Genomic DNA, 12,199 nt, shown 5'->3' on the forward strand with positions numbered 1-12,199 from the left:
AAAAATTGTTTTGCTTTCTTTTTACAATAGGGTAGTCGATAAAAACAATGTCCATATATTGACTGAAATCAATCAATCTTCTAAAGTTTTCTGTTTTAATAGGGTTTTTACAATTTTGTAATTTATACAATCACAGCCTTAACTTTTAAAAAAAATACTACTGAAATTCTTCAACTTCCATTTTTCAATTTACTTCCATTGCAGCATTCCAAATTCATACTCCTGGTCAAACAATGGAACTATTAAAGGGAAAATTCGTTACAGAATGGCGGCAAAATATGCCCTATTGAATACGAAAAGATCCAAATGTGCTATTCGAAAAGTCATTGATGAAAATGATCGTTATGTTACGATCAATGGCTGAACTTGACAGCAGTGATATATGTATCCATTGAAGCATTCCAAACGCATACTCCTGGTCAAAGAATTTAACTATTAAATTGGAAATTCATTACAGAATGGGAGCCTGGCTTATTCGATTTAACGTCGTTGCATTTTTTTTATTCTGTTTAAGACTTGACTAGTCAACAAATTTCCTTCGAATTGTAAATAGCAGTTTCAATTTACTTTATGGATATATGTCGCGTTATTGACACAAATGCGAGAGAAATCTGAAATCAGAAAACTGTAGAAAATATATTTAATTTAAGGTTATGATGAAATTGACATTTATTTTGGCATTTATTTAGTAACAATTTTGACTTAAAAATCTATATATATAAAGGAGTAACGTTACTGACACACATACTGATTCATCATCGCACAGCCCAAAGCTAGAATCATACAATTTTAACTGTGGATTCCTCCCTCCCCAAAACGATACACTAAGAAAGAATTTTTGGAAATTTTAACGTTTAGGGGGTAAAAAAGGGCAAATTCGATAACCTTATATCTCCAAAACTAATAAAGACACAAAAAAACTTTAAATTAAATGTTAGTCCAATTTCGAGACGACATTTGTATGGGGCTAGGTGAAATAATGGACCGATTTCAGCCAGTTTCAATAGGCTTGGTCCTTGAGTCGAAAAAATAATATGTACCGAATTTCATCGAAATATCTTCAAAATTGCGACCTGTACTCTGCGCACAAGGTTTACATGGACAGCCAGCCAGCCGACCAGACGGACGGACAGACATCGTTTAATCGACTCAGAAAGTGATTCTAAGTCGATCGATATACTTTAAGGTGGGTGTTAGACTAATATTTTTGGGCGTTACAAACATCTGCACAAACGCACTATGGTGGTGTAGGGTATAAAAAAAGTTGGCAGGTATTTTGTACTTTATCGAAATTCGGTCCTTTTAGGTTAGAAAACGGGTAAAACTGCATTTTGGTACATTTTTTTTGGTACCAATAAACATAGAAATAAATTTTAAATCGCATTCTTTACTTATCAAAAAATAACTTTTTGGAAATTCGAACCATTAAGGAATAAAAATTGTGTTTATTTTTGGTACTTTTTCATAAACTATTTTTCTATACAATTCATTATGAGCTCATACCAATACAGAAATTTATTTGAATAACATTTTACCACCACAATGGGGATAAAAAAAGGTACCAAAAAGGGGGTAAAAGCGGTACAATTCATTTTATTTGAAATTATTAAGGCAATTGTCATAATTTTTTTTAATATTGGTTCTTGGAGTCATATAAAAATTAAAATTAGAACTCGAGTGCAAAGGTGTATATTGGGCCTAATCCGGGTAAACAGTTTGGTACTTGTTTTAAAACACATTTTTTCTTTTTTTTAAAAAAAAATGGTACTTTATCGAAATTCGTACCTTTTAGTTTAGAATACGGGTAAAAAAACGGGTACTTTTTGGCAACTTATGTATCTTTCAAACCAATAAACATAGAAACAAATTTTAAATCACACTATTTACTTATTAAAAAATAACTAATACAATTTTTGGTACTTTTTCATAAACTATGCTCATACCGCAATACAGAAAATTTTACCAACACAAGGGGATAAAAAAGGTACCAAAAGCGGGGTAAAAGTGGGACAATACATTTTATTTGACATTATTAAACCAATTTTTAATATTGGATTTATATAAAAATAAAAATTAAAACTCGAGTGCCAAGGTGTATATTGGGCCAAATCCGGGTAAACAGTTTGGTACTTTTTTAAAACATATTTTTTCTTGAGCACATTAACACAGATGAATCGTTTGAGATATGTCCGTATTTTTTAAATTTCAAACTTGAAAGAAGGAAAAGGGAAATTGGTACTTTTCTTCTAATGGTACTTTTTAAATTATTCAACTTTTCGATATTAAAGTTGATATGTATCTGAGTGAAGTTAGAGTTAGGAATAAGGGATAATAATTAGGTACAAATATGTGAGAACTGAACTAAGTGTACTTTTTCGTTCTTCTTTAATAATGAGTTCTGAGTAAAAAAGACTCCAAGGGGGATATTTTATGGTACTTATTGAATATATTTATAATAATGAACCTGGAATCAGTTAAAAAGAGTCCAAGGGGGATATTTTATGGTACTTTTTTATTGTAATGGTACTTTTTGAATACATTATACATAATAATGAACCTGGAATCATGAAATTAGACACATATGATCCTGAATGAATAAAAAGCCGCATAAGCTATATTTAGTGGTACTTTTTTCCTTCAAATGATACTGTTTAAATTTTCTATAATAATGGACCTAGAAAAATTAAATTAAATAAGAATCAGATGGAATATGACGATTAAATATTTTGAAAATTATGTACAAACAGTATTTGCTAATGAAATAATTTAGTAAGTTTAGATGTTTCATGCTACATAAATAACACAATTTATAGCTGTTGCCTAGAAATTTCAAGGTCATGTAATTTCTCGATTTAACCATGTCAATTTATTATCAAAAAAATTTAGTTTTTAAGACTTCCTAACCTAAAATTTATCCAGCCCTTTATGTAGGCAGCTGCAGTTTGATGACAAGCAAACCTGTTTGACTACCAAACGTTTAGGTTTGTTGACTGTCCAAAATATTTTACTTTAATGATTTCAATTCTTATAATATGAAAATAGACGATTAATCAAGCACAATGCCTACAAGTAAACAACTTTAGAGGAACTAGGGAATACCTTAGGCCAAATTTTGAAGATGCATTTCCGAATCGCCTAATGTCTTGTTTTGAAGATTTGCAGTGATCATACAGCTTGATGGTCCGTCAATTATAACAGAAGTCGAAAAAACCTGACAAGCAAACATAAGACAAACATATACTTCCTAAGAATATGGAATACCTCAGCCCAAATTTTAAAGATTCCGGGTCGCCTAATGTCTCGTTTTGAAGATTAGCAATGATCATGCAGCTTGATAATATTTATACCCTACACCACCATAGTGGGGAGGGTATTATGCGTTTGTGCAGATGTTTGTAACGCCCAAAAATATTAGTCTAACACCCACCTTAAAGTATACCGATCGACTTAGAATCACTTTCTGAGTCGATTAAACGATGTCCGTCCGTCCGTCCGTCTGGTTGGCTGTCCATGTAAACCTTGTGCGCAGAGTACAGGTCGCAATTTTGAAGATATTTCGATCAAATTTGGTACATATTACTTTTTCGACCCAAGGACCAAGCCTATTGAAACTATGTATCTACACAAAATTCGCTCCAAATAAGTTTAATATATACAAAATTCATGTCACAAAATTTTGTTACGATCGGTCCATAATTAGTCATAGCTCCCATATAGACCCGCTTCCGAAAATCACTTTAACCTGCATAAATCGCTTAAAAATGTTGGTATACACACAAAATTCAACACAGTTAACTTTAATATAGACATAAATCTCACGACCTAATTTCATGGTGATCGGTCCATAATTTGTCATAGCCCCCATATAAGGCCCACTTCCGAAAATCACTCAAAAATATAAATTATTGAAATTTTAAAAGAAAAATATTTTTACTCATTTACTTGGTGTAGGGTATTATATGGTCGGGCTTGACCGACCATACTTCCTTACTTGTTTTTAATTTAGATAAAGCAAACGCAGTAAATAGCGTCAAAATATCCACATTAAATGAAAGAAATTTATATGTAATTGTACACAGTATTTAATAAAAAAAACACACAATTTATATCAAACATTTCCACTTGTTTTATTATTAAAAAAATAACATTAATACTTTAACTTCTTAAAAATACTAAATACTAAATTCTTAAACTAAATTCAATATCGTTCCTTAATAAATGCATTCAGTTTACACTTGCTATTACCACGCATAATATTGCGTATCCAATCCAAATAATAATAGGGACTAGCATGAACATCGGGATAACCAACAGCACATGGTCGACCCCAATTGACTATGCCTACCAAAAAGCCATTGCTTACCAAAGGACCACCAGAATCACCATGACACGAACCCTCACCACGCTGGGTAAACGTACACATATGGCCCACATCAACATCTGGTGTATTGTCATGAGCTTCTTTGCAACGGTGATGTTCCATGTATTTCAAGTCAACCTTCTTCAAACGATCTGGTGAATCACCTAAATATTCTTCAGAACCCCAACCGGTTAAAATCACATCATCACCATCTTTCATGGGCTTCGTTTGTAGGGGAACAATTTTGGTTTTCTCATTCAATACAATACTAGAATTTAAGTGCAGCATAGCAATGTCATTGTGCATGCTGGGACTGTCGTGATTACAATGCACATAGATACGATCCACATAATAAAAGACTCCCGTTAAATCGGTTAAATCTTGAGTGCCCGTTAATACCAAAATATCGGCGGCATCCTTATTCACCACACAATGGGCTGCGGTTAAAATCCATTCAGTATCAATAATGGCACCACCACAACTATGACCCCAAAAATTTTGCAAAGACACTTGATAGGGAGCCAAACCTTCCTCAGCAGTGGAACCACCCACTATTCGTTCTTGTTTAGTAACATGGGGCAGAGGTTTTATAAGTTTTGCCGTTACAGTGTTAGCGGTTAAGTACGCTATTATAAGTAGCAGGACCGTTGAAGTTCTATTCATTTTGAAGACTAATGCTGGTATATTTTTTGTCCACTGAGTAGAGGTAAGTGATTTTGGTGTTTTTTTTCTGTTGCTGATTATTTTATACAATTTATTGCCAGTTGTTGAAAAAGCATAAAGAAATAAAGATATTATCAAGTTCTTGTTAAAGATATATATGGTATATACCCTACAACCAGCGCAGTATTTGGCTAAATTAAATTTTGTCTCTACTAGTAAATCCACGAAGAGAATTACATTCGATACTTTTGATTTTCCTGCTTCCCACAATTCCAAATTGTAATTGGTTAAAAGGAGACAGAGTTTTCTCTGGTTAAATTTGGATTGCAACAGATATCGCAAAATTGAATTTGGATTTTTGCAAGCTCGTTTTCAGTAACTGAGATTTTTCCCAAGTATTCGATTCACTCCGTTTTTAACTTCCAGAAAGTGATATTTTTAATTTAGAATCTCATCTTTCCAATTATTGTTTTAATATATATCAAGAGAAATTCACTGATTAGATTCAATGAAACTATCCACTTTGTAAAGAAGTGTTTTCATAATATGTATGATTACCCTGTTGGTGATTCTTTCGAAAAGTCCAATTTTCGATCACTATTTCCAGCATTGATATCAGTATCTCTCGAATTACGTGAGTCTTATCGATGAAATTTTCGAATATAAATCTAGAGGTGTGATACCACACAATCTAAGGAGTGAGATCGAAAAATTCTTAACACACGTTTTTCATTACATTTTTTAACCCAAGTATTATTTGAATTTTTTTTTGATCAAGTTACCTTTGAAAAACATGTCAGTTATTATGTGTAATGTCAATTATATTAATTTTTTTGTTAATCTGATTAAAATGAGTGACCAGAAAAAAGTGCGTACTGAAATTATTAAATATTTTCAACAAAACCCAACTTGGTGTTACAAAAAGTTGGCCAAGCATACAAAGGTCTGCCGTCAAACTGTTTCCAATGTTATTAAACAGTACCGGGAGAACTTGTCAGTTGATAGAAAACCTGGTTCAGGTAGAAGGAATGGTCCACATGATGTTTCTAAAGCCAAAAAAATAGAACGCATTTTCAAAAGAGCTCCCAACACATCCGGTAGGAAAGCAGCCCGGTTAGCTCAGTGCTCGGACTATTTGGTACGAAAAGTTAAAGCTAATGCAGGTTTAAAAACATACAAGGCTCAAAAAGTTCCTGACAGGAACGCTACTAAAAATTTAGAGGCCAAAAACAGAGCACGGAAATTGAAGTCAAGTTTTATAAAAAAATATTCTTGCTGCATAATGGATGACGAAACGTATGTTCTGGCAGATTTTTCGCAACTTCCAGGTCAAAAATTTTATGTTGCTGATGCTCGAGGGAATGTTGAAGAAAAGTTTAGGACCCAAAAGCAGACAAAATTTCCCAGAAAGTTCTTGGTATGGCAAGCAATATGCAGTTGCGGCAAAAGAAGCCACTCATTTGTTACAACGGGCTCTATAAATACCGAAATTTACATCAAGGAATGTTTACAAAAAAGGCTGCTTCCATTCATAAGACTTCATAATGTGTCCACTTATTTTTGGCCTGACTTGGCATCCTGTCACTATGGCAAACAAGCCCTTGAGTGGTACAAGAACAATAATGTGGTATTTGTACCAAGAGAGGCAAATCCTCCAAACTGCCCGGAGCTAAGGCCAGTGGAGAGATATTGGGCTCGTGTTAAAAGAGAATTGAAGAGTACAAAAAAGGTGTCCAAAAGTGTGGTAGATTTTAAACGGAGATGGACTACATGTTCGAGCAAAGTGACAGAAAGCACTATAAAAACGTTAATGGAAGGGTTTCCGAAAAAGGTTCAAAATTTCATCACTAGTGATTAAAACTATAAAAATAATTTTTTTTGTAAATTGTAATAATAATTTCAATCAAATAAAAAAAAAATTAAAGCTGTAAGTTTAGTGGTTTCTTTTTTATAAACATATATGTATGTTAAGAATTTTTCGATCTCACTCCTTAATTGAGAGTTTGCAAAATAACATGCGTGATCTATTTAAAGTTTTTTTTTTGTAATTTTAAATAAAACACTTAAAATAGAAATGGATGTCGGAATCTTTATTATGACCCGAAAGACATTGGTGATCCTTTCAAAAGGTCCAATTTTCGAACACTCTTTCCAGCATTGCTACGAAATTAAGTGAGTAATGTTGGCTTACAAGTCTTATCTATGAAATTTTCGAATAGAAATCCAGAGAAGTGATACCACACTATCTAAGCGACCAGTCGACAGATCCGAAACTCGGTATTAGACTTGGAACCCTGCATTATCCGCGTAATTAGCTAGATACCGGTAGCAATGCTGGAAAGAGTGTTTAAAAATTACAACTTCCAAATGAAAAGGTTAGGTTTGCTTTGGTATTGAGGATCAAACAGATACAGAATTACGTTGACAAGCCAAAGAATGCTATACTCCTCAGGATCGCGGAATATTTGCCCTCCGGAACCTCAACAATGCAGTGGAGATTTCCGATCGAAATTTATCACGAGCCGCAGAGGCCACTTTTATCTGAACAGATACGTAAGCATACAAAGTTAAACATTCGAGATCCTGAGAATTCACATATCCTTCACAAAGAGACAATATATTGTTACGAAATTGTACTTGAATTCAAATATAACGATTTTAAGGGCTGATTTAAAAGTAGCATAATGCTTTCAAATAACAGTGCTGTAATAGCAAACTGTAACATATCTGTGGGCATTATTAAATATAAGCTTTCCGTTGACCATTGATCGTAAGTTGGCAACGCTGTTTGCTGCGACCGTATATTCGAATTCGAATATTCAGTTAAAGAACATTGTAGAAATAGAGCTTTCTAGAAGGTAATGCAGTGTTATAAATAGTGGCAGAGGTTGCAGTCGTGAGTCAGTTTATCAGAGACGCTTTTCGAATAAACATCAACTGAGTACCTTAAAGTGTGTTGTGTTTTTCAAGTAAATTCGTGTACATTATAAATTGTGTCTGTATTTCTGCGAATTTACAAACGTGTATAAAAAACATTGAGTGACTATTTAATTCTGTTGTTCTTGTACATTTGAATAAATAAAGAGTTGTTACCATTTTCAAACTACTAAACGGCTTTTATTTGCAATCAAAAGTATCCGGTTTATTTAAAGGAAATAAACCAACGTTTTGAAAAGGTTAAAACGTAACAATATCTTCAAAATCAATGATTACAAAGTACGGCATGGATAGCAAAGTTATTGTGATTGTTCAGCGACATAGAATCATAATCAAAGAGCTTTTTTTTGTCTCAAATTGATGTGATGAGACTGAAGGACATATGAGGTAACAGCTAGCAGGACTATAGAAATTTTGTAGGGTCGATTTCTGGATGGTCTCGTTTTGGCGATTTACAGAGGCCGGCAATATTGCCCGATGTGATCGTTTTAGGATTATTTCAGTAAAGCAAGAATATCCAATAAGAGTGTGAGAACTAATCGTCAAAGACTAATCCCCAGAATGAGGAGTAACTCTTAAAAGTCATGAAAGTAACTCTTAAAAGTCATGAATCATGATCAAAGAGTTTATAATCTCGCAAATTGATTAAAAGGGTCTGCAAGACTTGTGATGAAACAATGAACCTAATAAAGAATACGTTTCCGGATCGCAGAATGTCCCGATTTCCTATTGCCGGCAATCACATTAGACTTCTTGGAGATTTGGATTGATTCTTGAAGCCCTTAAAACAGAATATCTCTCAAGAGTGCTAGAACTTTTGGACCGAAGCATCGCGAAGTTCTCGCCAGATAAATTCAAAATGCATTTTACGTGACCTAAATGGTCGTTAGCGACCAATTGTGTCTAAAAGGTCTAAATAAACATTTAAAACGGAATAGCAATCGTAGGGTTGAGGGTTCGGTTCCCGCCAGATACTATGGGTGTATCTGTAGACAAGCAAAAGCGATATTGATAGTTGTATCTAAAATAAAGATATATATAAAATTAGATCACATAAAACCTCAAGTTTTTAACTAATATTTCCTAAATGACTTTAGTGACTCAAATAGTCATTATTGCTAAAATAAAATTTAATATTTAAGCATTTATGACAACATAAAGATTAGATTTCACTGGATATCTAATATGATCGCCACAAAACATTCAATGCAGAGACTGTTCACCAAACAATAAATTCGATAAAATACTAAAATTAGTATCATTTCAACATGATCGGCATAATACAACAACTCCTAATCATTTCAACGGTGGTAGCAGCCGCAAACAACAAACAGCGCATAATAGGAGGTCAAACTGCCGAACAAGGTCTCGCACCCTATCAGATCTCTTTGCAAACCATACCAGGAGCACATTTATGTGGCGGTGCCATTTTAGCAACACAATGGATTATAACGGCAGCCCATTGTGTTAGTGGTTGGCCGGCAAATTTTCTAAGAATTGCCGTGGGTAGTAACCTTTATCAACAGCCTTTGGAGGTGTTTTACTTGGATGATATTTTCATACACTGTAATTATGATCAACCTAAATATCATCATGATATTGCTTTGTTACACCTCAATACAACCATCAAATACAATGAGTTGATACAACCCATTGCTTTAGCGCAAACCTTAGTAAATACTTCAGATGCCTTGCTATTTACTGGATGGGGTTTAATTTCCCTATGGGATCCCTATCCCGAGAAACTACAAAAACTACTTATGTATCAAGTAACTAGAAAAGAATGTGCTTTAATATTGGAGTCAGAATTTCAAGATATCCAGGTGGATATCTGTCACATCTGTGCCTATGTTAAACGTTATCAAGGAGCCTGTCATGGCGACAATGTGGTCCTTTGGTTTACAATAATTCTCTAATAGGCCTACATTCCTGGTCATATCCCTGTGCCGATGGCTATCCCGATGTGTTTACCAACATCTGGTATTATCGTGTTTGGATTCGACAAGTACAAAGCGGCCATAAGAAATGTAAATATTCAATTTAGTTAAACAAAATGTACACATTTTTCAAAATTATTGAAATTAAAAAAATAAAAAAAAAAACATAAAATTTGCTTGCGACAAATATTTGGCATTTGGCCAGATTTTTTATATATAATATTTCTTCCAACCATTTGGCAGCAACGCCTTTACGATGAATCAGTCATACACAATGACAGTAGTAAGTTTTAGTTGTGCGTAATTTCACGCGCCCAATAATTTTGCTGCTCATCGAAAATATTTATTTATTTGCTTTATGGCTAGTTTTTGTTGTTTATTAGTTCAGGTGTTGTGTGTGTGTGTGGCCAGTGTATTGTTGTCTGGACCGCATGACGACTTGAGATCATTAAAATTGAATTCCTTATGTTCGAAAATTTCGTAGCCGGCATTTGAATTGTGGCGTTCTTTTTGTTATTATGACATGAACATGATGATTTGTTCTTATTTCAATTGGGAAATACTTTATGGGTCGATGGCAACAAAATATTTCAAAATCGAAGTTGAATAAGGAACGTATGAAAGAAGGGATTTTCAAGCAGATAGAATAAGAGAGAGAGCGAGACAGGTAAGAAAATACTCAGCGATCGTTTTAGAATACAATTAACACTACAGGCGAATTTTATAAAAGTGGAAAATATTTAGTTTTCTTTTGAATAATATGGGATTTGCAAAGACGTTGGTCTTCAGTTATGGCAAAAGAATCGAAAAATTTCAGTCTTATTAGAAGATTGGAATGCTATAATATTACTATCAATTGAAGAGCCTATAGGCCAGGAGCAGACAGATCTGCAATCTGAATTATATTTTGAAGGCCTCGCGTACAGAGTACAGCATAAAAACTCTGCCACAATAGAAGTTTGAGCTAAATTAATTAAACCAGGCCGAGTTAATGTATTTGATATCGAGTAAAATTTGTCGTAATTTTCTTATTTAAGATTATGGCATTCGATTTGCAGCAAGAAATTTTGTACATTTTATTATAATTTCAATATCGAAATTATTTTTCGATACGAAAATGAAACCAAAGGGAAAGATGAATTTGCATGATTGAAAATCCTTTCAATTTGCTTTATATTGCAGAGTATGGTAACTTTAAGGCCATAACTTGTGTTTTTTTTTTTTTGTAAACCCAGATTTTTGTTTATTTCGATAACAGGATGTAATATTTATTGAATATTTAAAGACAGAATAAATTGTGAAGTACTATGGGTTAGATTGTATCAAGAACACTGTAAAATTTATAATTTTTGATTATTAAAAAGTAGTTTCTTCACTTTTATTTGGTGAAATAGGTTCATTTTGTGAAAGAAACGGCTATTATTGTTAAAATAAAGCTTTTGGTTGGAAAAGCTTTTAACGCTCTAAACCGAAAACTTTAAAAAGCTAAAAAAAAGTTGTTGAATATTTTTTTTAGGGTAGTTATGACCCAATAAACTCAGAACAGCCATCAGAAACTAATTTGCAAATTAAGTTTAGGAACCAGGTGCAAAAAGGTAAAGAGTGCCTCAGGCCATTGTTGCCGGTTTAGGTGAAAAAAAAATAATTTTATTGAAAAACTAATGAAAAAGAACTAAATATTTTGAATGGATCGGGCGACTAAAAATTAGTAAAAATTTGATTTAAAAAAAAAAATCACACACAAAATTTCACGTGCTAAAATTATGACATCACTCACAAAACAGCTGACAGAACAAAAACTGAAAGTCAGAATGCATTTCGACCTTGGAGGGGAATGTTAACAAATCTGTAACTAAAGTCACAGTTAAATTAAAAAAAAAAAAATAATTACGTTTTTGGGATCATTGGTATTTAGTAATGCATGCCTTGAGGCACTCTTGCGGGTTAGAGGGTTAAGGTACAGAGGTTATCGATGAAATGGATGCTAGTTTTTTAGGTTCGTTTGTTGAAAATTTAGTTTTTATGGAAAAAAAGCTTTTTGGTAGAAATAAATAAATTTTTCTAATTAAACAAGAGCTTTTAATTTTAAACAATTTTTTTTGACAAAAATTAGTTTTTTGGTGAACAAGAACTTTTTGGTAAAACTTTTTATGGTAAATAAAAGTATTCATGGAAAATAGCTTCTTGCTGAAATGAAAATACATGTTAAAGCTGTTTTATGAAAAAAGTTAAACAAAACTTTTATTAAAAAAATAACTTTTTTTATTGACAGTTAATGAGTAGCTATTTGGTACTTTGGTGA

The 12,199-nt window shown here is 33.0% G+C and overlaps 1 protein-coding gene and 1 pseudogene across 1 annotated transcript; one reads left to right on the forward strand and one right to left on the reverse strand.

Annotated features, from left to right (window-relative positions):
* Positions 1 to 4,183: 4,183 nt before the first annotated feature.
* LOC135953633 (chymotrypsin-1-like) lies at positions 4,184 to 5,023 on the reverse strand. Its single transcript, XM_065503596.1, has one exon. The coding sequence runs from the start codon at positions 5,021 to 5,023 to the stop codon at positions 4,199 to 4,201; it is 825 nt and encodes a 274-aa protein (XP_065359668.1). The 3' UTR covers positions 4,184 to 4,198.
* Positions 5,024 to 9,228: 4,205 nt separating this feature from the next.
* Positions 9,229 to 10,042, forward strand: LOC135953644 (chymotrypsin-1-like; annotated as a pseudogene).
* The last annotated feature ends 2,157 nt before the right edge of the window (positions 10,043 to 12,199 follow it).

The sequence above is a fragment of the Calliphora vicina genome, chromosome 1 (genome assembly GCF_958450345.1).
Source record: "Calliphora vicina chromosome 1, idCalVici1.1, whole genome shotgun sequence".
Taxonomy (NCBI): Eukaryota; Metazoa; Arthropoda; class Insecta; order Diptera; family Calliphoridae; genus Calliphora; species Calliphora vicina.